Source organism: Mirounga angustirostris, unplaced genomic scaffold (genome assembly GCF_029215605.1).
Source record: "Mirounga angustirostris isolate CCGP_5_RB_7025 unplaced genomic scaffold, mMirAng1.0.hap1 SCAF_9, whole genome shotgun sequence".
NCBI classification, from domain to species: domain Eukaryota; kingdom Metazoa; phylum Chordata; class Mammalia; order Carnivora; family Phocidae; genus Mirounga; species Mirounga angustirostris.
In genome coordinates this window covers 29238335-29264574 of record NW_026991717.1, presented here as the reverse complement: position 1 = coordinate 29264574, position 26240 = coordinate 29238335, and the positions used below count along the sequence as shown (strand labels likewise).

Genomic DNA, 26240 nt, shown 5'->3' with positions numbered 1-26240 from the left:
GTTCAAGCCCCATGTTGGGCTGGACATACTGGATGTGGAGCCTACATTAAAAAAAAATAATCTATATAGAAAAGAAGATGCAGAAGTCTGGAGATTACTTTTATAGGAAATGGCAAATAGGTAAATTTTTATTCTACCTCTAAAGAGAATCAAAGTAATCATATTTTGTTTAATTCCAATTCGAAACTTCCTACTTAGTTAAATTTTACCTGTGCCATTCAGAGTATTTATCCACTTTTCTGTGTTAAACTGAAGTCAAATAAAACCTCTGCCCCATTTTGCCTGAAGATTGCTTCATTTTACTAATAATTGATATTACTGTGTTTTGGAATGTCTGGACAACATGCCTAAGCTAGAACAGATATATATATTGTTCTTACGGTAGAAAAGTTGAAATTTAAAATTCTTTTGAATCTCTATAGAAACAAAAATGTTCCAGCAAATCACAGAGACTTTTGGTATGCAACTTATACACTATACAGCGTATCGGAAAAGACAGAAAATGAAGAAAAAATGAGTGATAATGCTAGTGCAAGTTCTGGCAGTGACCAGGGGCCCTCCAGCAGGCAGCATACCATGGTGTCCTTCCTCAAACCTGTCCTTAAGCAGATAATTATGGCTGGCAAGTCAATGCAGCTGCTGAAGAACCTGCAGTGTGTGGAGAGCACCACATCCCAGGACACAGCCAGAGGTAGCAGGTTCCTTCTTCATGTATCCTTCAGCATTCAGGCAACTGTTCTCTCTTTACTCTTGTCATCCTGAGATAGATAGTAATTATTTTGTAGTTTGAAAATTATCAAAGCCTTTTATTTTTGTGGAAATTATCACCTTGATCAAATTACTGCTCCTGATTGAAAAGATTGTCCTCACTGGAAACTTTTAGCACTGTGTTTCAAAGGTAGTGATAGCAGTGATAATAAGTTCCACATGCTTTTTCCTTTGTCTTGATTCCTTAGAACTAGTCCTTTAAAAAATAATTTCCTGGCATTTCTTAATGCAGTGCAGCATTTAGCTGTTGAGGACCATAAATATAAACCCTGGTAGATAGGAATTTGTTAGTTTAGCAATTCAGACTTGATCATAGACTTTGAGAAAATCTTGATATGATTTATGGCCTTTTTTGATAAAATTTAAGTAATATACTTCAAGTTTTATCAACTGACTAAAAAGACTTGAAAGGTATATATGTGACCTTAATTATTTGTTTGTAAATCACCTTAATGTTACATTACTTTGTGTTATTGTATTTAAATAATACTTTCACTTTGCGGAATATTTCCTTTTTGACTGAATAATAAAATGTAATGAGCTTCCAGGGCCACTATCAGAAGTGTTTTCCCCAGTGAAATGTGGTATCCACTATGGTGATAACTTTTAAGCATCCTGCTTACGGTATTACTCTGTTCAGAAAAAATTAGCTTATACTTTGAATGTTTATGAACTTGACAGTTGTCTAACTGGATATAAAATTATTTAATTGTACTGTACTATAGAAGTAAAGAAACAGGGATAGACTCTCATAGGCCAAAGGAAAAATACCAGGCTATATTAAGATAAAACTACTTAATATTTCTTGATGTTACTTACTATTATTTACCAGAACATAGTTTACTGTACATATTTCTTTATGTTTCAGATGCAGAAAGAAAAAGCTTGTATACCCTGTTTCTGGAATCTGTGCAGTCACGTCTTCGACATGGAGATCCCACTGCACAGGTCCTCACTGAGCAGCAGGTGACCAAAGAGAACCTAATTAAGATGCAGTCCATTGCTGAAAGGCATCTTGAACTGGATGATGTTCATGATCCACTCCTGGCAATTAACTTTGCAAGGTGATACATACCTGCAAGATTTTGGATGATTGAAATAGCAGAATCTGTGCAGTTACTATTTAGTAACCGTTTATTTTTGCCAGGTAGGGCTTTCCACCCTTAAAAATAAAAACCTTTGTAGTTTATCCTTTCTAATGAATGCAAGAAGACATTGCGTTCGATTTGGCCTCCTTGTTTGTTAAAGCCCACAGACTTTCATGTGCTCTATATCCATTGGGAGTTGCCGTTACTCATACAGAAGATATTTCTGAAAGCCTGGGTCATGTGCAGGCATCAGTACATACACACACACACGTGCACGCGCACACACACGCACCCTGCTTAAACTGCATCTTGGCCCTTAGGCACTATGAAGTAAGTCATTAATACCCACACAGCACCATTTGTCTAATGGCCATTATTCACTGCCTGAGGCCCAGTGGCTAAAAAGATCTACTCAGTACTTGACCCTTAAGGCAGAAGTGGCTGAAAAACTTTCATTGAAGGGTATTTTGGGGGGAAGTTTCTCTCTGTAATAGGTGGTAATTTTAAGACTAAATGTAAAAATGGGACTCTGGAGTTTTGATTAAGGGAATTCTATTGACAGCAGTTCATAAAAAGAGACTCACATTTTTATCTTAAAGGTTGTATTTGGAACAGAGTGACTTTCATGAGAAGTTTGCTGGTGGAGATATATGTGTGGATAGATCATCAGAATCTGTGACCTGCCAGACTTTTGAGTTAACACTGAGATCTTGCCTCTATCTTCATATTGATAAGCAATATCTAGAGTGCTGTGGAAACCTCATGCGAACTCTAAAAAAAGATTACAGGTATAAGGGAGTAGTTTAGTTTTGGAAGTACTCAGTAGTTTATTATACGTGAAGAAGAGTTCAAATTATCTTAAACTTGTATTTCAAGTTAATTATTATTTTTTTAATTTTATTATGTTAGTCACCATACAATACATCATCAGTTTTTGATGTGGTGATCCAGCACATTGTTTTCGTATAACACCCAGTGCTCCATGCAGTACGTGCCCTCCTTAATACCCATCACTGGGCTAACCAATCCCTCCTCCCCCCCACCCTCTAAAACCCTGTTTATCAGAGTCCATAGTCTCTCATGGTTCATCTCTCCCTCTGATTCCCCTCCCCCATTTTTCCCTTCCTTCTCTTAGTGTCCTCCATGCTATTCCTTATGTTCCACAAATAAGTGAAACCATATGCTAATTGACTTTCTCTGCTTGACTTATTTCACTTAGCATAATCTCCTCCAGTCCCATCCATGTGGATGTAAAAGTTGGGTATTCATCCTTTCTGATGGCTGAGTAATATTCCATTGTATATGTGGACCACATCTTCTTTATCCATTCATCTGTTGAAGGGCGTCTCGGCTCTTTCCACAGTTTGGCTATTGTGGACATTGCTGCTATGAACATTGGGGTGCATATGACCCTTCTTTTCACTACATCTGTGTCTTTGGGGTAAATGCCCAGGAGTGCAATTGCTGGGTCATAGGGTAGCTCTATTTTTAAATTTTTGAGGCACCTCCACATTATTTTACAAAGTGGCTGACCCAACTTGCATTCCCACCAACAGTGTAAGAGGGTTCCCCTATCTCCACAACCTCTCCAACATTTGTTGTTTCTTGTCTTGTCCATTTTTGCCATTCTAACTGGTGTAAGGTGGTATTTCAATGTGGTTTTAATATGAATTTCCCTGATGGCTAATGATGATGAACATTTTTTCATGTGTCTGCTAGCCATTTGTATGTCTTCTTCAGAGAAGTGTCTTTTCATATCTTCTGCCCACTTTTTGACTTCATTGTTTTTTGGGTTTTGAGTGTGAGAAGTTCTTTATAGATCTTGGATACCAGCCCTTTATCTGTAGTGTCATTTGCAAATATCTTCTCCCATTCTATGGGTTGCCTCTTTGTTTTGTTGACTGTTTCCTTTGCTGTGCAGAAGCTTTTTATCTTGATGAAGTCCCAAAAGTTCATTTTTGCTTTTGTTTCACTAGCTTTTGGAGGTGTATCTTGAAAGAAGTTGCTGTGGCCGATGTCAAAGAGGTTACTACCTATCTCTAAGATTTTGATGGATTCCTCACATTGAGGTCTTTCATCCATTTTGAGTTTATCTTTGTGAATGGTGTTAGAGAATGGTCGAGTTTCATTCTTCTGCATGGGGCTGTCCAATTTTCCCAACACCATTTATTGAAGAGACTGTCTTTTTTTCCATTGCATGTTTTCTCCTGCTTTGTCGAAGATTATTTGACCGTAGAGTTGAGGGTCCATATCTGGGTTCTCTATTCTGTTCCGTTGGTCTATATGTCCATTTTGTGCCAGTACCATGCTGTCTTGGTGATCACAGCTTTGTAATATAGCTTGAAATCGGGAAACGTGACGCCCCCAGCTTTGTTTTTCTTTTTCAACATTTCCTTGGCGATTCGGAGTCTTTTCTGATTCCATACAAATTTTGGGATTGTTTGTTCCAGCACTTTGAGGGAAAAATGTTATTGAAATTTTGATCAGGATAGCATTGAAGGTATAGATTGCTCTGGGTAGCATAGACATTTTAACAATGTTTATTCTTCCGATCCATGAGCATCGAGTATTTTTCCATCTTTTTGTGTCTTCTTCAATTTCTTTCATGAGTGTTTTGTACTTCCTAGAGTATAGATCCTTTACCTCTTTGGTTAGGTTTATTCCGAGATATCTTATGGTTTTTGGTGCTATTGTGAATGGAATCGTTTCTCTAATTTCTCTTTCTACAGGTGCGTTGTTAGTGTATAAGAAAGCAACTGATTTCTGTGCATTGATTTTGTATCCTGCCACATCACTGAATTGCTGTATGAGTTCTAGTGATTTGGGGGTGGAGTCTTTTGGGTTTTCCACATAAAGTATCATGTCATCTGCGAAAAGCGAGAGTTTGACTACTTCTTTGCCAATTTGAATACCTTTTATTTCTTTTTGTTGTCTGATTGCTGTTGCTAGGACTTCTAGTACTATGTTGAACAATAGTGGCGAGAGTTCCTGATCTTAAGGGAAAGGCTCTCAGCATTTCCCCATTGAGGATGATACTCGCTGTGGGTTTTTCATAGATGGATTTTTATGAACTTGAGGAATATTCCCTCTATCCCTATACTCGAGAGTTTTAATCGGCAAAGGATGCTGTATTTTGTCAAATGCTTTTTCTGCATCAACTGAGAGGACCATATGGTTCATCTCCCTCCTCTTATTAATGTGTTCTATCACATTGATTGATATGCGAATGTCGAACCACCCTTGCATCCGGGGGAGAAATCCCACTTGGTCGTGGTGGATGATCCTTTTAATGTATTGTTGGATCCTATTAGCTAGGATTTTGTTGAGGATTTTGCAATCCATATTTATCAGGGATATCAGTCTGAAATTCTCCTTTTTGATGGGGTCCTTGCCTGGTTTGGGGATTAAGGTAATGCTGGCCTCATAGAATGAGTTTGGAGGTTTTCCTTCTGTTTCTATTTTTTGAAACAGCTTCAGTAGAATAGGTATTATTTCTAATTTGAATAATTGGTAGAATTCCCCAGGGAATCCATCAGACCCTGGACTCTTGTTTTTTGGGAGGTTTTTGATCACTGCTTCAATTTCATTACTGGTTATTGGCCTATTCAGGTTGTCAATTTCTTCCTGTTTCAGTCTTGGCAGCTTATAGGTTTCCAGGAAGGCCTCCATTTCAGCCAGATGCTCGGTTTATTGGCATATAGTGGTTGATAATAATTTCTAATAATTGTTTCTCTTTCCTTGGTGTTAGTCATGATCTCTCCCCTTTCATTCATAATTTTATTAATTTGGATCCTTTCTTTTTTCTTTTGGATAAGTCTGGCCAGTGGTTTATCGATCTTACTAATTCTTTAAAAGAACCAATTTCTAGTTTCGTTGATCTGATCTACTGTTTCTGGTTTCTAATTCATGATCTCTGCTTTAATTTTAATTATTTCTCTTCTAATGTGTGGCGTAGGCATCGTTTGTTGCTTTTTCTCGAGTTCTTTAAGGTGTAGAGTTGGTGAATTCGGGATTTTTTGTTTTTTTGAGTGAGGCTTGGATGGCTATGTATTTCCTCTTTAGGACCGCCTTTGCAGTATCCCATAGGTTTTGGACAGATGTGTTTTGTTCTCATTGATTTCCATGAATTGTTTAAGTTCTTTGATTTCCTAGTTGACCCAAACATTCTTAAGCAGAGTGGTCTTTAGCTTCCAAACGTTTGAATTTCTGCCAAATTTTTTCTTGTGATTGAGTTCCAGTTTTAAAGCATTGTGGTCTGAGAATATGCAGGGGGTAATCTCAGTCTTTTGGTATCAGTTGAGACCTGATTTGTGACCCAGGGTGCTTAAGAAGAATGAGTATTCTGTTGTTTTAGGGTGGAATGTTCTGTAAATATCTTGAGGTCCATCTGGTCCAGTGTGTCATTCAAAGCTCTTGTTTCCTTGATTTTCTGCTTAGATGATCTGTCCATTGCTGAGAGTGGTGTATGAGGTCTCCTACAATTAATATATTGTTATCGATATGACTCTTTATTTTGGTTAACAGTTGGATTATATTGATGGCTGTCTCCGTTTTGGGGGCATAGATATTTACAATTGTTAGATCTTCTTGTTGGATAGACCCTTTAAGAATGATATAGTGTCCTTCTGTGTCTCTGTCTACAGTCTTTAGTTTGAAATCTAATTTGTCTCATATAAGAAGTGCTACCCAGCTTTCTTTTAAGGTCCACTGGCATGGAAGATGGATCTCCATCCCTTCACTTTCACTTTCACTTCACTTTCTGGATGTATCCTTAGGTTCAAAATGAGTCTCTTGTAGGCAGCATATAGATGGGTCCTGTCTTTTTATCCAATCTGCAACCCTGTGCCATTTTATGGGAGCATTTAGGCCATTCACGTTGAGAGTGATTATTGAAAGATGTGAATTAATTGTCATCATGTTGCCTGTGAAGACGTTGTTTTTATAGATTGTCCCTATAAATTTCTGTTGTATACCACTCTTGGGGTCTTTCTCCTTTTCTAGAACCCCCCTTAATATGTCTTACAGGGCCAGCTTAGTGGTCACATATTCTTCCAGTTTCTGCTGGTTGTCTCCAGTTTCTGCTGGTTATGGAAGCAGTTCATCTCTCCATCCATTCTAAATGAAAGCCTTGCCGGATAAAGTATTCTTGGCTGCATGTTCTTCTCATTTAGTACCCTGAATATATCTTGCCAGCCCTTTCTGGCTTGCCAGGTCTCTGTGGATAGGTCTGACGTTATTCTGATGTTCCTCCCTCGGTACGTAAGGAATCTCTTCCCCCTAACTGCCCTTAAGATGGTTTCCTTGGTTCTAAGATTTGCAAGTTTTACTATTACATGCTGGGGTGTTGGCTTGTTTCCCTTGATCTTGGGAGGGGTCCTCTCTGCCTCTAGGACATGAATGTTTGTTTCATTCCCCAGATTAGGGAAGTTCTCAGCTACAATTTGCTCAAATACATCTTCTAGTCCTTTCTCTCTCTCCACTCCCTCCGGGATTCCAATTATTCTGACATTGGAACGCTTCATGGGTCACTTATTTCTCTGATTCTATTTTCATGGATTCTGAGTTGTTTTTCCCTCGCCGCCTCTTTTCCTTTTTTATCTAATATATTGTCTTCCAGGTCGCTTATTCGTTCTTCTGCCTCAGTTACCCTAGCTGTTAGAGTATCTAGATTGGATTGGATCTCATTGATAGCATTTTTAAGTTCTGCCAATTCAGCTTTCATTTCTGCCTTTAGAGACTCTATGTTGCCATTAATTGATTTCTTCATTCTAGCCATTGTCTTCACAGTTGCTAGCCTGAATTCCATCTCCGACATCTTGGTTATATCTGCATCCATTTGTAAATCTGCAGCATAAGTCATAATCTCTGAGTCTTTTCTATTTTGGGGTTCCTCTTCCTAGTCATTCTGTTAATGGGTGTTTGAGGGAATGTATCGAGTCCAAGTTCTTGTCAAGAACCCAAGCATGATGCACCTGTTTTCTTGGGACCTTAGGGTTGCTGGCCTCTTGTTTTCCCAGCCTGTCTTCTGGGGGAGAGGCCTGCTGCGCTGTTACTCAGCCAACCCTGTTTGGGCGGAGTTGCCCTGCCCCCCGGTGGCGGAGGATGGGCTCAGCAGGAATCAGTTTTTGGGGCTTTTGTTCTCTGGCGGCTTTCCCTGGCAGCTTTCCATGTCTCTTCCTCAAGTCAGAGCAGAAGAGCCCATTTCCAACCCTCTGCCTCAGAGCAGAGAGATCGAAGTCTGTTCTTCAGTGAGCTCTGCAGGCCACACTGTCTCCGTTTCTGTCAATGCTACTATAAACTGCAGCGTTCTGGGTTGTGCGCCCCTTCACAACGCCCCCAGTTCCGCCTCCAGGTGGGCACATCTCTGCCCTTTGTGCTTCTAAACCCACCAGCCGCTCCCATTTCGCCCACGTGACCCCGCTGCTCTGGGTTTCTGCCCCGGGGGCTGCCCTAAAGTCCTTTCCCCGCTCCTACTGGTCTGCAAGTCTGTGCCCCGTCCCCAGCGATCGAGAGGCTGTTGCTCACCGGCGGTGTAGGATCCCCATGGCCAGGCACCCTTCCGCTGCTGTTTGTCCTCCGATATCTGGCTGCGGAACCACGGCTCCCTACTTCTTACCTTGAAACCAACTGCCTACAATCTTCTGTTTGTAGAGATCCAGATCTTCTTACATCTCAGGCTGGTTTCCTGGGTGCTCAGAGTGGTCTGGTAGATATCCAGCTCAATTCCGGGGACCAGTTGAAATAGGGTCCCCTACTCCGCCATCTTCCCTAGTCCCCCAAGTTAATGATTATTTTTAACAGAGTAGGAAATGGGTATTTGGTAAAGTTTTCTTTTGAGAGAATCAACTAACTATCAATGTTTCACAGTATTATATTGCAAAATTTAATCCTTTGTATCTGAGACTCTGTCCTGAAAGAAATACAGAAAAAGCTTGTTGTACAAAAATACCCATCAGAGGGCACCTGGGTGGCTCAGTTGGTTAAGCGACTGCCTTCGGCTCAGGTCATGATCCTGGAGTCCCTGGATCGAGTCCCGCATCGGGCTCCCTGCTCGGCGGGGAGTCTGCTTCTCTCTCTGGCCTTCCTCCTTCTCATGCTCTCTGTCTCTCATTCTCTCTCTCAAATAAATAAATAAATAAATCTTAAAAAAAAAAAAAATACCCATCAGAAAGTTTGCTGTCAGAGGGAAGAACATGAAATTACTTAGTAATGGATGACTGATTCTTTAAATAATGGCATATCCATGTCATGTATAAATTTTAAAAAGTTCATACAAATTATGTTTATCCAGAGTTTTAAATAACATAAAATGTTCTTAAAGCTTAAATAGCAGGATATATATATATATATATATGGTGCGAACTATTTTTTTTTTTTTTGATGCACAGAAAAAAAGATGGGAAAGAAATACCCCAAATAGTAACAGTAGAAATTCACTATGAATAGCAGGATTTGGACTAACTAGTTTGTTACACTTTGACTTTTCCCATCTTTTACAATGTTATAGAAAAGTAATTTATTTCTTTCTATTAAAGGCAACCATATACTATTTTTGTTATTTTAAAAGTCTTTAAAAGTTGTTAATGTTCCTGTTTTTTAGTAATTATCTTAAAAGTCCTTAAAAGTTGTTAATGTTCCTGCTTTTTAGTAAACGTACAACGTAAACCTATTTCAAAATTAGTAGTGTACAAAAACTGTTACCGATCCAGAATTCTGTCTCATGAGTTTAAGATATTTCTGTCGCTTATTTTCTCTCCATTTAGGTTGGTTGAGTACTTGCAGGCCATGAGAAATTTTTTCTTAATGGAAGGTGGAGATACCATGTACGACTTCTATACATCAATTTTTGATAAAATAAGAGAAAAGGAAACCTGGCAGAATGTGTCTTTTCTTAATGTCCAGCTTCAAGAAGCAGTAGGACAACGTTATCCTGAAGATAGTTCACGGTAAAATATAAGAGGCACCTTTTTATTTTAAAATAATATAAAATAATCCATACGCAACAACTCTTCTATGAATTTTTACATATATTATTTAATTCTCACACTAACCCCATGAGTTATAATAATATTATTTTTCATATTAGAACACGGAGGCAGGAAATAACTGACTTGCCCACTAAGCAAGAGGAGATGATGAGATGGGGCCATATAGGCTGTGGGGGTTTCATGGCCTCCTTCACAGGACTGGAATCAGTGCTAGCCACTGGGTGTGGCACCTCTCTGCTCCACTGGCCTTGCCCTCCAGCCAGCTATGCTGGTCTCCTTACATAGGAGTCTTAGGCGATGTTCTGAGACAGAGCAAAAACCTCAGGGCCTGCTGAGGCCTGAGCTCCAGGCTTCACAGACCTTCACTTCCACTACATGCTGTTGGTCATACCGAGTCACAGGTCAGCCCAGGCTCAGGGGTGGGAAATAGATTCCACCACTTAATGGACAGAGTTGCATCTTTTCAAACTGTTATATCATCCCTGGTGGTCTACTGGTTAGGGTTTGGCTCTCTCAAGCTGTTATGTCAGCTTATCCCCAGCTGTGGAGCTAATCAACCTTGTCTCCGTCAGTCTGCCTGCTGAACATTCAACTCACCCAGGTCTGTGGTTTGGTACTACCAAATCTTTGTGAAGCAGAGACTCATCTTCTACACTGCTTGGCAATCCTTTTATCCTGTTCTGTATCCCTGCTTGGCTCTCTTACTTGGCTCCTTTTCTCGGCTCCCTCAGTGGTCCTTCAAAAATGGTAGTCATAATGTGGGATAAAAGATGGCAGAGGAGTAGGGGACCCAATTTCAACCAGTCCCCTGAATTGAGCTGGATATCTACCAGACCATTCTGAACACCCATGAAATCAGCCTGAGATGTAAGAAGATATATCTGGATCCCTACAAACAGAATATCTCTGGCAGTTGGTCTCAAGGTATGAAGTGGGGAGCCGTGATTCTGCGGGCAGATACCAGAAGATAAACGGAAGGGGGAGGGAGCTGCCATAGCACTGGAGCCAGGAAGGTGTAATAACACGGGCGCAAAAGCCTCCCATGCTGGGGAGACCGGTAGCAGTGGGGAAGGGACTTTAGGGCAGACCCACAGACTGAAACCTGGAGCTTCCGGGGAGCGTGTGCGAACCGGGGGAGGCTGGCGATTTTAGCAGCACAAAGGCAGAGACGTGCCTGGACCTGGAAGCGAGGACCGGGAGTGCTGCAGTGGGGCGTACAACCCAGAACGATGCAGTTTTTTAGCAGCACAGACAGAAACAGAGACGGTGTGGGCTGGAGAGATCAGTGAAGGTCAGACTGTGATCTCTCTGTTCTGAGACAGAAGTCTGTATACGGTTACTTGTGCTCTGACTCTCGGGGGGAGATGCAGAAAGCCACCAGAGAACAATAACCCCCAAAACCTGGTTTTCACTGAGCACATTCCTCCTCCCCCACAGGGGGCAGGGCAACTCTGCCCAACCAGGGTTGCCTGAAGAACAGTGCGGCAAGCCCCTCCCCCAGAAGACAGGCCAGAAAAACAAGAGGACAACAACCCTAAGGTCCCTATAAAACAGGTGCATCTTCCTTGGGTTGTGGTCAATAATGTGGACTCTACATTTCCTCAACTACCCCCCAACAAAATGACTAAGAGGAGGAACCCCCAATGAAGAAAAGGATTAGAGACTAGGCCTCTGACACAGAACTAATGGATATAACCAAGATGTCAGAAATTGACTGTAGAGCAACAATTATGAAGGCAGTATCTAGGCTTCAGAAAAATATTAACAACAATATAGAATCTCTTAAGTGCAGAAATGAAATCTAATCAGACCGAACTTAAAAATGTTACGAATGAAATGCAGTCTAAACTGGATACTCTGACACCAGGGTAAATGAGGCAGAAGAATGAATTAGTGGGCTAGAGGATAAGACGATAAAAAAGAAGGAAACCCAGGAGGCATGGGGAAAACAAAACCCATGGAACCAGAGAGATTAGAGACTCAATGAAACGTTCCAATATCAGAATTATTGGGATCCTTGAGGCGGTGGACACAGAGGTCTTAGAAGGTATATTTGAGCAAATCATAGATGAGAGTTTCCCTAATCTGGAAGGAAACAAGCATTCGTGTCCAAGAGGCAGAGAGGACCCCTCCCAAGATCAATGAGAACAGAACCAACTGCCCAACATATACTTGTACAATTTACAAATCTTAGATCCAAGGAAACAATCTTGAAAGCGGCTAGGGGAAAGAGATTTCTTACGTACAGAGGGAGGAACATCAGTGTAACGTCAGAGTAACGTCAGACCTGTCCACAGAGACCTGGCAAGCCAGAAAGGGCTGGCAAGACATATTCAGGGTACTAATCAAGAAGTACATGCAGCCAAGGATACTTTCTCCAGCAGGCTGTCATTCAGAATGGCTGGAGAGACAAGGAGCTTCCAAGACCAGCAGAAACTGAAAGAATATGTGACCACCAAGCGGGCCCTGCAAGAAATATTAAGGAGGGTTCTATAAAAGAAGAAAGACGCCAAGACTAATACAGACCAGAAATTTACAGAGACAAGGCGCCTGGGTGGCTCAGTTGGTTGAGCGACTGCCTTCGGCTCAGGTCATGATCCTGGAGTCCCGGGATCGAGTCCCGCATCGGGCTCCCTGCTCGGCAGGGAGTCTGCTTCTCCCTCTTCCACTCCCCGTTTGTGTTCCCTCTCTCGCTGTGTCTTTCTCTGTCAAATAAATAAATAAAATCTTTAAAAAAAAAAAAAAGAAATTTACAGAGACAATCTATAGAAACAAGGTCTTAACAGACGACATGATGACAATAAAATCCTATCTTTCAATAATCACTCTCAACATGAATGCCCTAAATGCTCCCGTGAAATGGCACAGGGTTGCAGATTGGATAAAAAGACATGACCCATCCATATGCTGTCTACAAGAGACTCATTTTGAACCTAAAGATACATCCAGACTGAAAGTGAGGGGACAGAGAACCATTTTTCATGCCAACAGACCTCAAAAGAAAGCTGGGGTAACAATTCTCGTATCAGACAAATTAGATTTTAAACTAAAGTCTGTAATTAGAGACACAGAAGGACACTATATCATTCTTAAAGGGTCTATCCAACAAGAAGATCTAACAATTGTAAATATCTACACCCCCAACATGGGAGCAGCCAACTATAGAAGCCAAAATATTATGTATATTATATATATTAACCAAAATAAAGAGTCATATTATAACAATACATTAATTGTAGGACACTTCAATACTCTCTCAGCAATGGACAGATCATCTAAGCAGAAAATCAAGAAGGAAACAAGAGCTTTGAATGATACATTGGACCAGATGGACCTCATAGATATTTACAGAACATTCCACCCTAAAACAACAGAATACTCATTCTTCTTGAGCACACATGGAACTTGCTCCAGAATAGACCACATACTGGCTCACAAATCAAGTCTCAACTGATACCAAAGGACTGAGATTACCCCCTGCATATTCTCAGACCACAAATGCTTTGAAACTGGAATTCAATCACAAGAAAAAATTTGGAAGAAATTCAAACACTTGGAACTAAAGACCATCTGGCTTAAGAATGATTGGATCAACCAGGACACTGAAGAACTCAAACAATTCATGGAAACCAATGAGAACGAAAAGACATCGGTCGAAACCCTGTGGCATACTGCAGAGGCAGTCCTAAGGGGGAAATACATAGCCATCCAAGCCTCACTCAAAAAAATTGAAAAATCCTGAATACACAAATTAACTTTACACCTTAAAGAGCTGGAGAAAGAACAATAAATAAAGCCTAAGCCAAGCAGGAGAAGAGAAATAGTTAAGATCAGAGCAGAGATCAATGAATTAGAAACCAGAAATACAGTAGATCAGATCAACGAAGCTAGAAGCTGGTTCTATGAAAGAATTAATGAGTCGATAAATCACTGGCCAGACTTATCCAAAAGGAAAGGAAAATGACCCAAATTAATAAAATTATGAATGAAGGGGGAGAGATCACGACTAACACCAAGGAAATAGAAACAATTATTATCAACAACTGCATGGCAATAAATTAAGCAACCTGGAAGAAATGGATATCTTCCTGGAAACCTATAAACTGCCAAGACTGAAACAGGAAGAAATTGACAACCTGAATAGGCCAATAACCAGTGACAAAATTGAAGCAGTGATCAAAAAACCTCCCAAAAAACAAGAGTCCAGGGCCTGATAGATTCCCAGGGGAATTCTACTAAACATTTAAAGAAGAGATAACACATATTCTACTGAAGCTGCTTCAAAAAATAGAAACAGAAGGAAAACTTCCAAACTCATTCTATGAGGCCAGCATTACCTTGATCCCCAAATCAGGCAAAGACCTCCTCTAAAAGGAGAATTACAGGCCAATATCCCTGATGAATTTGGATGCCAAAATTCTCAACAAGATCGTAGCCAATAGGATCAACAGTACATTAAAAGGATCATCCACCACGACCAAGTGGGATTTATCCCCGGGATGCAAGGGTGGTTCAACATTCGCAAATCAATCAATGTGATAGAACACATTAATAAGAGGAGGGAGAAGAACCATATGGTCCTCTCAATTGATGCAGAAAAAGCATTTGACAAAATACAGCATCCTTTCCTGATTAAAACTCTTCAGAGTATAGGGATAGAGGGAACATTCCTCAAGGTCATAAAATCCATCTACGAAAAGCCCACAGCGAATATCATCCTCAATGGGGAAAAGCTGAGAGCCTTTCCCTTAAGATCAGGAACATGACAAGGATGCCTATGGCCACTGTTGTTCAACATAGTACTGGAAGACCTAGCAACAGCAATCAGACCACAAAAAGAAATAAAAGGTATTCAAATTGGCAAAGAAGAAGTCAAACTCTCTCTCTTCACAGATGACATGATACTTAATATGGAAAATCCAAAAGACTCCACCCCCAAATACTAGAATTCATATAGCAATTCAGTAATGTGGTAGGATACAAAATCAATGCACAGAAATCAGTTGCTTTCCTCTACACTGACAATGTAACTGCAGAAAGAAATATTAAAGAATCGATTCCATTTACAATAGCACCGAAAACCATAAGATACCTAGGAATAAACCTAACCAAAGAGGTAAAAGATCTATACTCTAGAAACTACAGAACACTTATGAAAGAAATTAAAGAAGACAGAAAAAGATAGAAAAGCATTCCATGCTCATGGATCGGAAGAATAAACATTGTTAAAATGTGTATTCTGTCGAGAGCGATCTATACTTTCAACACCATCGCGATCAAAATACCAATGGCATTTTTCAAAGTGCTGGAACAAACAATCCTAAAATTTGTATGGAACCAGAAAAGCCCGAATCATCAAGGAAATGTTGAAAAAGAAAAATAAAGCTGGGGGCATCACGTTGCCCGATTTCAAGCTATATTACAAAGCTGTGATCACCACGACAGCATGGTACTGGCACAAAAACAGACACATAGGCCAGCGGAACAGAATAGAGACTCCAGATATGGACCATCAACTCTATGATCAACTAATCTTCAACAAAGTAGGAAAAAATATGCAATGGAAAAAAGACAGTCTCTTCAATAAATGGTGCTGGGGAAATTAGCTGTATACAGAAGAATGAAACTAGACCATTCTCTTTCACCATACACAAAGATAAACTCAAAATGGATGAAAGACCTCAGTGTGAGACAGGAATCCATCAAAATCCTAGAGGAGAACATAGGTAGTAACCTTTTCGACATCGGTCATAGCAATTCTTTCAAGACATCTCCAAAGGCAAGGGAAACAAAAACAAAACAACTTTTGGGACTTCAAGGTAAAAATCTTCTTCACGGCAAAGGAAACAGCCAACAAAAGTAAGAGGCAACACGCAGAATTGAAGAAGATATTTGCAAATGACACTACAGATAAAAGGCTGGTATCCAAGATCTATAAAGAACTTCTCAAGCTCAACACCCAAAAAACAAGTCAAAAAATGGACAGAAGACATGAACAGACACTTCTCCAAAGAAGACATACAAATGGCTAACAGACACATGAAAAAAAATGTTCAACATCATCAGCCATCAGGGAAATTCATATCAAAACCACATTGAGATACCACATTACACCAGTTAGAATGGCAAAAATGGACAAGGCAAGAAACAATAAATGTTGGAGAGGTTGTAGAGAAAAGGGAACCCTCTTACACTGTTAGTGGGAATGAAAGTTGGTACACCCACTTTGGAAAACAGTGTGTAGGTTCCTCAAAAAGTTAAAGATAGAGCTACCCTATGACCCAGCAATTACACTACTTGGTATTTACCCCAAAGACACAGATGTAGTGAAAAGAAGGGCCATATGCACCCCAATGTCCATAGCAGCAATCTCCACAATATCCAAACTGGAAGGAGCCCAGATGCCCTTCTACAGACGAATGGATAAAGAAGAGGTGGTCCATATATACAACAGAATATTACTCAGCCATCAGAAAGGATGAATACCCAACATTTGCATCAACATGGATAGGACTGGAGGAGATTATGCTAAGTGAAATAAGCCAAAGAAAGAAAGACAATTATATGGTTTCATTTATTTGTGGAACATGAGGAATAGCATGGAGGACATTAGGAGAAGGAAGGGAAAAATGAAAGGGAGGAAATCGGAGTGGGAGACAAACTATGAGAGACTATGGACTCTGAGAAACAAACTGAGGGTTTTAGCGGGGGAAAGGAGTGGGGGGATGGGTTATCCCAGTGATGGGTATTAAGGAGGGCAGATATTGCAATGAGCACTGGGTATTATTCGAAAACTGAATCATGGAACACTGCATCAACAACTAATGATGTAGTGTATGGTGACTGACATAACATAACTAACAAATCTTTAAAAAAAAATAGTAGTCATAATAATGAACATGATATGCCAGACAAAGCATTCTTTTCCTCACAGCCATGCCAGGTTACCAAGCTACTACTTAGTAGATTATTTTAATTCCTTTGATTTTTATGTCATTCTTTTTTATTACCTTTAATTCCTCCATAAAAACAGAATTTTTATCAATTATGTGATTAGTAAAAGCAGAATAACAGCTGGGTTCTTTCCATAAGAAGAAATTGGTGCCTAGCAACCCCAGGAGGGAGCCAGGGAAAGTTGTTTATCACCACCAGCAGAAATTCATGAATTTGTTATATTTAATGTCACGGTCTATTACGATTTTTCTTTTTTTTATTGCTCAGACTCGCATTTTTACCCAGAGGGTACCACTTCATATGACCCTAGTAATCTCAGAGAGTGTCCTTACTCTCAGGACTACTCAGATGTACAGGCTTGTCCTGTGCACCTCCTGCTTTAGGCTTGTGCACCTTTCCCAGGAGCGCTGGTCCCATGTATTTGGTGACTTAAAAAGCCCTTTATCTGCGTGCCAGAGTATTCATCAGTATTGGATTGTCAGTACTTCTGGGCTTTCTCAGTGGACAGAGAAATGAAATATGTAGGAAGAATAAATCAGAATTTCATATTGATATTTCTAATTTATATTAAAGATTAGTTTTCACTTCTTTGATTTTCCTTTGTATTTCTTCTCTTGAGTACTTATTAACAGACTGACATGACTAATGGTTTTTTTATTCTATAATAAATAGTAGTTCCAGGGGCGCCTGGGTGGCTCAGTTGGTTAAGCGGCTGCCTTCGGCTCAGGTCATGATCCTGGAATCCTGGGATCGAGCCCCATGTTGGGCTCCCTGCTCAGCGGGGAGTCTGCTTCTCCCTCTCCCTCTGCCTGCTTCTCTGCCTACTTGTGCTATCTATCTGTCAAATAAATAAATAAAATCTTTAATAAATAAATAAATAAATAGTAGTTCCAAAGTGACAATAATAGCAACAAGCCCAGAGAGTTTAAATTACTGTTTGTGATTGTTTTCTCTTCCTATACTATCAAATCATCAGAATACTCTATTTCAAAGTCACTTGGAATAATCCTCAATGTGATTATGCCACCAACTTAATATAGGGTCAAGTTCATTTTTTTTAGTTTTCTACTTTTAGGAACTGCTTTTTTTTTCTTGATTCAAGTTTGTTTCTTAATTATATAAACAGCTGTATATTTCTTAAGTTAAAATCAATGGTACAGTGGTACTTCTAGGGAGATCTGTCTTCTGTTCCTGCTCCCTTTCCTTTAGGCAACCGTTGCATGTTGTACAAAAGGTAGCATGCATTGCCTACTCTGGCATTTGGTTTATTTTTCTTATGTTACTAATGTATCTCACACCCACTCCATTTATACGCTAGAGAGCTGGTCCTTACTCCTTTACAGTTGACTGGCTTTCCACTGTATTCTTTCAATCAGTTGTCCTGTTGGTGGGCATTTGGGTTTCTGTTCTTCTGCCATGCATATCTGCAATGACTAACTAGTCTTGTACCTCTCACTTCATATTTTTGCCAGTGTAATTTTGGAATATATTCCTATAATGGGATTGCTGGGTAAAAAGGTAAATGTATGTCTAATTCTGCTAGCTGTTCCCAAATTTCTCTTCATATGGCCTGTATTCTTTCTTTTTTTAAAAGATTTTATTTATTTATTTGAGACAGAATGAGATAGAGCATGAGAGGGAGGAGGGTCAGAGGGAGAAGCAGACTCCTTGCCGAGCAGGGAGCCCGATGCGGGACTCGATCCCGGGACTCCAGGATCATGACCTGAGCTGAAGGCAGTCGCTTAACCGACTGAGCCACCCAGGCACCTGCCTGTATTCTTTCTGATTCCCACCAGCAATGTGTAGAGTGGCTTTCTCCACAGCCTCACCAATGGAATATGTTGTCAGACTTTTGGAATTTTGCCAGTCTGATGAGAAACAGTATCTCAGTATAGTTTTCATTTACATTTTTCTAATTATGAGTGATCTTTATCATCTTTCCATATGTTTATTTTTGAAATTTTTTATTGTGAACTATCCATATATTTTGCCACCATTTCTGTTAGTATCAGGTTATTGGTCTCTTATTCTCCATTTTTAGAAGCTATTTATATTATATACATTTCCCAATTCGACATTTGTTTTTTCATTCTGCTTATGGTATAATTTTTTGTTTTGTCATGTAGATTTTTTTAGTTTTACAATTTATCAATCTTTTACTACTTTTAGATTTTGAGTTAAGAAAGTTTTACTTTTTCCCAGCTTACAAAGAAATTCACCCATCTTTTATCCTAATACTTGAATAGGTATTTTTACATTTAGATATTGATCTATTTGGAACTTATCCAGCTAAAAAAGAAATAGATCTAGTTTTATCTTTTTCCAAATGACTAATTGGTTTCCATCACTTCTTTAAAAAAACAATCCATCTTTCCTGCATTTATTTGACATACCCCTTTATCATTAAGTTTTCATATGTACTTGAGTATCTTTCTAGATTTTCCATTCTATTTCCCTGTTCTGTTTATTCATGTGCTAGTAACATCCTGTTTTAATAATAGGGCTTTCCTGGCTATTCTTGTTTATTTGTCCAAATGTACTTTATTGTCAACTTGTCTAGCTCCACCAAAACAAAAACTTTGATGGTATTTTTATTGAGATTGCATTCTATTCATAGATTAATTCAGGAGAAATGAGCCACCCCCAGGGACCCCTTCTGCTGTGACTTCCATATGTTCTAAGCAGCTCTCTGCCTCCTCAGGCTTTCTGAGTCTGGCCCTCGAGTCTCCCTCTCAATTCCAGCATCAGTGCCAGTGCTGCTCCCCTGCCCTGACCATTATCCCTGCCTTAACAACCCTCCCATATCCCTGCTACTCTTTTTGTAATCTCTCTGTGGGCCTCTTGCTTCCCACCTGCCTTTGGCACAGCTTCTCGCTCTACTGCCTCAGTCAGCACTCCTGCCTCGGACAGTTCCAGTCCCTGTTAATGGCTTCAGTGACCTGTAGATCAGTACCTTTAGCCTAGGTGCCTACATAGCCAGCAGCTTGTAACTACACTCAAATGTCATGTATCCAAAACTGAGCTCATTGTCTCATCCCAAACAATCTTTTGTCTCTTCTAGTTGAGCACCATTGTTCATCCTGGCACCCAAAGGCAGTGTGGCTCATCCTAGATTCCTTCCTCTGTCCTAGCTCCTACACCTCCCTGGTTGTTCAGTTCCGCCTCCTAGATAACGTTTCCCCTTACCTCTCAGTGCTCACCCAAGAGCTCCTCTCTGACACCTCCTGACTGTCTCTGTGTCTCAGCTTCACTCCCTTCCATTGGACCCCGACAGGGCCACCAGAGTGACTACAGTGATATCAGCAACTCCCTCCACCAGTTGTGTTCAGGCTCCTCATAACAGATGGGCTGAGCTCCTTCTCATGAGAGGGCAAGTTTTACTACCTGGTTCATTTCCCAGCCTCAATTCTAGTACGTGTACACATACAGACGCATAATGTTCTCTCTCCTACCACACTTTCCATTTCAGGAATTTGGAATATTTCTGGTTTGCTGAAGAGCTGTACTCTCCCTGCTTCATAGCTTCCTCCAGTTAGGTGCTCTTCCATTTGCATGGCCTGGCAGTGGTCTGCTCTCCTACAAAGTCCTGCTTGGCCTGGATTAGTGCAGCACCTTGTGTCTGCTCTGGGATTTTCTCTGGGCTATGAGCCCCTAGACGGGGAGAAGTGATTGACTTTCTTTCACCTGCTTGGCATGATGACTGACAAATAAGGTATTCAGTAAGTGCCTGCTAAGTATTCAGTGGATGCACATAATTTACAGGCTAAAAAAAAATTCTGACTAATGCCTGTGACATGGAATGAATTGGCTAATTTATAAGTCACACACTGCTTTCCATCTCTGGTTGTAAGGCTGCCTCCCCACCTCTGTGTTACACTTAAACCTTACATGGTCTGCATCCTGGTTTCATCACTTGATGCCTCTGTGATTGTGGGAGAGTTACATCATTTCCCAGTCCACTGACAGGACTACTCTGAGGGTTAAATGAGTAAGGGCAGTTAAGTGTCCATGTGGTGCCTGGTGCAAGAACATTCCCATGCACATTTGTTGCTTTTTTCTATTGAGAGTCACATTCAAACCAGTGTTAAGAAAGAGTGGGTGAAGCAGTGTGTATACACCTTTGCTTTAGAAGCAGACCCCACTGCTATTGATGGACTTGCACACACACTCTCCAGGGCAAAGAGAGCAGTCTCCCTCCACTGCCCTCAGCAGAGGGTCTATCTTCTGAGCCTGTTGCCTGAATTTTATCAGAATTAAGCAGCCAGCCTATTACCATTATATCTTCTTCCCTGGCTTCTACTTTTTTTCTAACTTACTACATATAAGTGTCTCTTTTCTTTCATAGCTAAACCCATTATTTAAAAATTTTACCCTCTTACTTGTAAAACCAAATTCCTATTCTGGAATATATGCTACAAAACCTTTATCGAAATATTTGCATTCCCTTTATGAAATATGTCTTCCTTAAAATATGATGTAAATGTTAAAATGCTAATGGTTTTTTAAAGAGTATTTTTATTTGAGCATAGTATTTTCACAAACTAAAACTGAAATTTCTTTATCTAGTCTGTCTATATCTTATGAAAATGTTGACACAACCAAGAAGAAACTCCCTGTTCATATCTTAGATGGTCTGACCCTGAGCTATAAGGTATGTGCTGATACATTTTTTAAGAACATTGTTTTCTATTAAAATTACGACATGCAAGTAATACGTAGGTTACTTTCTACTCTAATTTTCTATTTTTGTTTTCATAGATCCCATGGCCTGTGGATATTGTTATAAGTTTGGAATGTCAAAAAATTTATAATCAGGTGTTCCTTCTCTTACTGCAAATAAAGTGGGCAAAATATAGTCTGGATGTTTTACTATTTGGTGGTAAGATTTGTTTTCAACAGATAAATTATAATTGAATTTTAGCCCTGAACTAAAGAAGTGGCTGATCTTTGGTCATTTTTATGTATACACAAGTGGCCAAATAACAAGTATTTATAGCAAAAGTTTTACAGTTGTCAAAATTAACTTCCCTGAATGAAATACCAGGGAATTGTACTGCAGTCAGTCTGAAATATAACAGCTTGATGAGGAATTTAGCCAGAATAAATATTCTTAAATTATGCAAAAAAAAAAATTTCATGACAAAGTATTTGGACTTGGCATTTATGTTTTAATGGTGGTGATAAGGGGAACTTTTCACCGCTTTACCTTCCAGAGACACTGAAGGCAGGGTCCCTAATGTGCCTCCTGTAGAGTGACCTTTGCAGGTTGATAACCACATCAGAAGTCCCACCCCTGTACAGTGGCACGGGTGGGATTTGAGTAGATGTTCTTCCCACCGACTCTGCTCTTTCAATCTTATACAGAACTAGCTAATACTGCTGGAAAACCACAACTCAGAGAAGGACTTTTATGTGAACAAGACACAACTGCTCAGTTTGGACCGCAAAAGGAACCAATAAGACAGCAGATTCATCGTATGTTCCTCTTGAGAGTAAAGCTCATGCACTTTGTGAACAGCTTACACAACTACATCATGACCAGGGTTTGTGTCTGGATTACTTCTGATATATTTATAAGAGCCCACAAAATACTTGTAGACTATAAATGTGAAAATAGCACATATAAAATATTTGATCATAAATATTGGCAGTGGGGGGAAATGTTTTTTTAAACATGCCAGAGCACGTGTATCCAGAGACTCCTGTCCCTCCTGTCCAGCAGCCTCTTGGGATGGGCGTACCCAGAGCTCCTCTTCTGGAATTGCCTTCAGAACTTGCAGTATAGACTTTTAAACTTTATCAGTGGTGACAGATCTGTCCCTGGAAAATGGCTTCAAATTTTCATAACAGCCAAAAATCTGCCAGGCTAGTGTGATGTGTAAGGAGGAAGATGCAGCCAGATTATATATTTTTTCTTAGAAACAAGAAGCAACTCATTATGAAGTAAATGAAACTGCTTTTCTTACACATCTTAAAACCAGATCTAGAGGAAGTCTGGAAGAGGAGTTCAGATATTTGAACAATAGCAGTATTCTTGGAAGACAGTACTCATTTGGGATTTAAAATGGTTGCTTTAAAAAAAAAAACTCATTTGTATACAAGTTCTAAAACTCATTTTATTTGGAAGAAGTGAGCCTTTAAAGCCTGTGTTTTAGACATGATGCATATGGCAGTCACAACTTTTTTGTGACTCAGGTAAATTAAATAAAAGTGTTGGTGTCAGTATCCAAACATAGTTACAGAGCCTGTATTCTGTCTGTGGCTTTAATCTCCAGGTCAGTTTTGTGAAAGAAGCCATATGGCAGAGGTGCTTTCTGCTTACAATGCATTGGCTTTCAGAGGCAGCCTTAAACCCTTAATTATTAAGAGTAAATGGTAGGAAGTTAAGTTTTTGCTTGTTTCTTGTTTTCTAGTTAAAGTATGTCTATGCTCCTTTTAAAGAAAGATCATTATAAAAACATTGGAACTTATAAAAACGTATAAGTTCAATTTACCTGGTAATTAAAAAAAAAAAAACAATGCATTTTGTATGTGATTTGATGTACTTGCCCCTCCCCATCAGGAACAGTCTGTTGGTCCAAAGTAAGGCATTCATTTACTGTGCAAATGGATTTCCTAAAGAACTGGTCCCACCATTATTCTAGGATAAGAATGTCAGCCTTTAAAGCAGGTACTTTGTAAATTTTACAGATGTAATTACTGAAGAAAGAATTTGAGAGGAGTAGAAGAGGTTGGTAAAAAGTTTTGTGTCTAGCATTCAAGTCCTCAAAGAAGTCTGCTGATTAAACTTTTCATCTTTCTCTTCAAGATTCTTCACAGTACAGGGCTGGAGTTCCAACATCAAGTCGAGGAAGCCAAAGATTTAGATCAGTTGATTAAGATTCATTACAGATACTTGTCAACCATCCATGATCGATGTTTGCTGAGAGAAAAGGTATGTGAGATGTCATCTGCAGATTTGGCCACTGAAGCAGGAGTGAAGCTGGCCAAGGGAGGTTGTTTCTCTACTTCTAGATTTTATACTTACTAAGCAAAATATTCTATAGGGAATGACCAAATCAAATAAAGTTACAAATTTGTGCCATATTACTAGAAATTATATCTAAGAGAAATAGATGAGAACTATATTATGATCGTCTGCACCCTGTACTGCACTGGGATTCAATTGGAAAATTATGTCTGCAGTTGTGGAATAATAGTGCTTTAGTCAGGAAGTGCATCCAGCTTAGAATATATGGGATTAAGTCGATTTACAGCCATTGGATTACTTCCTCCCTTTTGTTGGTGAATTCAAATAACCATCCTTGGAAATGGTGACTTGCTCTGTTGGTCAGACTTTGCTGCTAATACTCCCTATATCACAGTGCATTAGATGGGTGGCCTGATTCCAAGTGCCCTTATTCACAGCCTAGCACCTTTCCATATATATTGAAGGCTGTCATTGCATTGATGAACTTTTTTGTGACTCAGGTAGATTAAATAAAAGTGTTGGTGTCAGTGTCCAAACATAGTTACAGAGCCTGTATTCTGTCTGTGGCTTTAATCTCCAGGTCAGTTTTGTGAAAGAAGCCATCATGAAGGTATTGAATTTGGCTCTCATGTTTGCAGATGGTTGGCAAGCAGGTCTGGGGGCATGGCAGTAAGTATGTAGCTTGTGGAACCTCTGCATTGTGACCATTTCAGCTTCCCTTTTAAAACTGGCTTTATGAATGACTACTTTTCTGTGAGGGCTCACTGAAGAGTGGGGGGCACAAACTTTCAGCTCTGGGCTAGAGAGTGGGGCGCCGCCATTTTCATCCTCCCCCCCCCATCCCCCCATTGGTACTGAAAGCCATCAGGGAGCAAAACAGCACCACAAAGTGGAATCCAGAGCCACTAACACTGAGCTTAGCCCCCTAACAAGGAAGGTGCAATTTCACCACCACAAGGGCACCAGACACTCAGCGCAACAGGCCCCTCCCCCAGAAGACCAGCAGGAACAACCAACGAGCACCAAATTTACCTATCATACAGAACTGCAAAACTTTGGCTCTTGGGGAAAACAGTATATAGCATTTGCGGTTGTTTTATTATTCTTTGGTCTTTCAGTTTTATTTTTTCTCTATCTTTTCAATTTTTTAAAATTTTTATATATATATATTATATATATATTTGCTTTCTATTCGTTGTATATTTTATATACTTTATTTTATATGTATGTATATACATACACACATATGTTTTCCTTTCTTTCCTATTTTGAAATCTAGTTTCTTTTAACAAGCAGAGCAAAATAAACCCAGAATCTAGTATTTTGTTTCGTTCAGTTCATTGTGGTTTGATTTTTTTATTTTGTCTTGATTTTGTTTTCTTCTGGTTTGTTTTGTTATTTTTTTCTGCTGTTCCTGTTGGTATTGTTGTCTTTTCTCTTTTTTCTATTCTTTTCTGGACATAATGACCAGATGGAGAAATTCACCATGAAAGAAAGAACAGGGGGTAGCACTCAATGCCAGGGATTTAAATATGGATACAACTAAGATGTCTGAACTAGAATTTAAAGTGATTATAAAGATACTGCCTGGGCTTGAAAAAACCACAGAAGACACTACAAAATCCCTTACTGGAGAAATAAAAACTAAAATCTAATCAGGACAAAATAAAAAATGATATTACTGAGTTGCAGTCAAAAATGGAGGCTCTAACGAGGATGAATGAGGCAGGGGAGAGAGTCAGTGATATAGGAGACAAAATGATGGAAAATAAGCTGAAAAGAGAGAAAGACAACTACTGGATCACAAAGGAAGACTGCAAGAAATTAGCGATTCCATAAAGCAAAATAATATCTGGATAATAGGGGTCCCAGAAAATGAAGAGAGAGAGGAGAAGATTTATTTGAACAAATTATAGATGAGAACTTCCCTAATCTGGGGAAGGAAACAAACATTCAAATCCAGAAGCACAGAGAGCCCCACCCTCAAAATCAATAAAAATAGGTCAACCCCTCGACATATAATAGTGAAGCCTGCAAATTTCAGAAATAGAGAATCCTGAAAGCCACTCAGGACAAGAGGTCCTGAACCTCCAAGGGTAGAAACATAAGGCTGGCAGCAAACCTGGCCACAGAGACCTGGCAGTCCAGAAAGGACTGGCATGATATATTGAAGGTGCTAAATGGGAAAAATATGCTGCCAAGAATACTTTATCCAGCAAGTCTGTCATTCAGAATAGAAGGAAAAATAAAGAGTTTCCAGGAAAACAAAAACCAAAGGAATTTTTGAACCAGCCCTGCAAGAAATATTAAAGGGAATCCTTTGAGCAAAGAGAGAGCCCAAAAGTAATGAAGACCAAAAAGTAACAGGCAATCTACAGGAACAGTGACTTTACAAGTAATACAATGACACTAAATTCATATCTTTCAATAATTACTCTGAATGTAAATGGGCTAAATGCTCCAATCAAAAGA

General features: G+C 39.6%; 1 protein-coding gene across 3 annotated transcripts in view; it reads left to right on the top strand.

Annotated features, from left to right (window-relative positions):
• The window catches only part of TUBGCP5 (tubulin gamma complex component 5), a 114356-nt gene that overhangs the window by 80570 nt on the left and 7546 nt on the right, over positions 1–26240 (top strand). For all 3 annotated transcript variants that reach the window (XM_064570064.1, XM_064570063.1, XM_064570065.1), the window contains exons 13-21: positions 423–691; positions 1637–1832; positions 2456–2644; positions 9620–9802; positions 21365–21449; positions 21557–21677; positions 22163–22341; positions 23607–23732; positions 24349–24437. In XM_064570064.1, the coding sequence (XP_064426134.1) occupies positions 423–691; positions 1637–1832; positions 2456–2644; positions 9620–9802; positions 21365–21449; positions 21557–21677; positions 22163–22341; positions 23607–23732; positions 24349–24437 (1437 nt within the window). The remainder of the gene's footprint in view (positions 1–422; positions 692–1636; positions 1833–2455; positions 2645–9619; positions 9803–21364; positions 21450–21556; positions 21678–22162; positions 22342–23606; positions 23733–24348; positions 24438–26240) is intronic.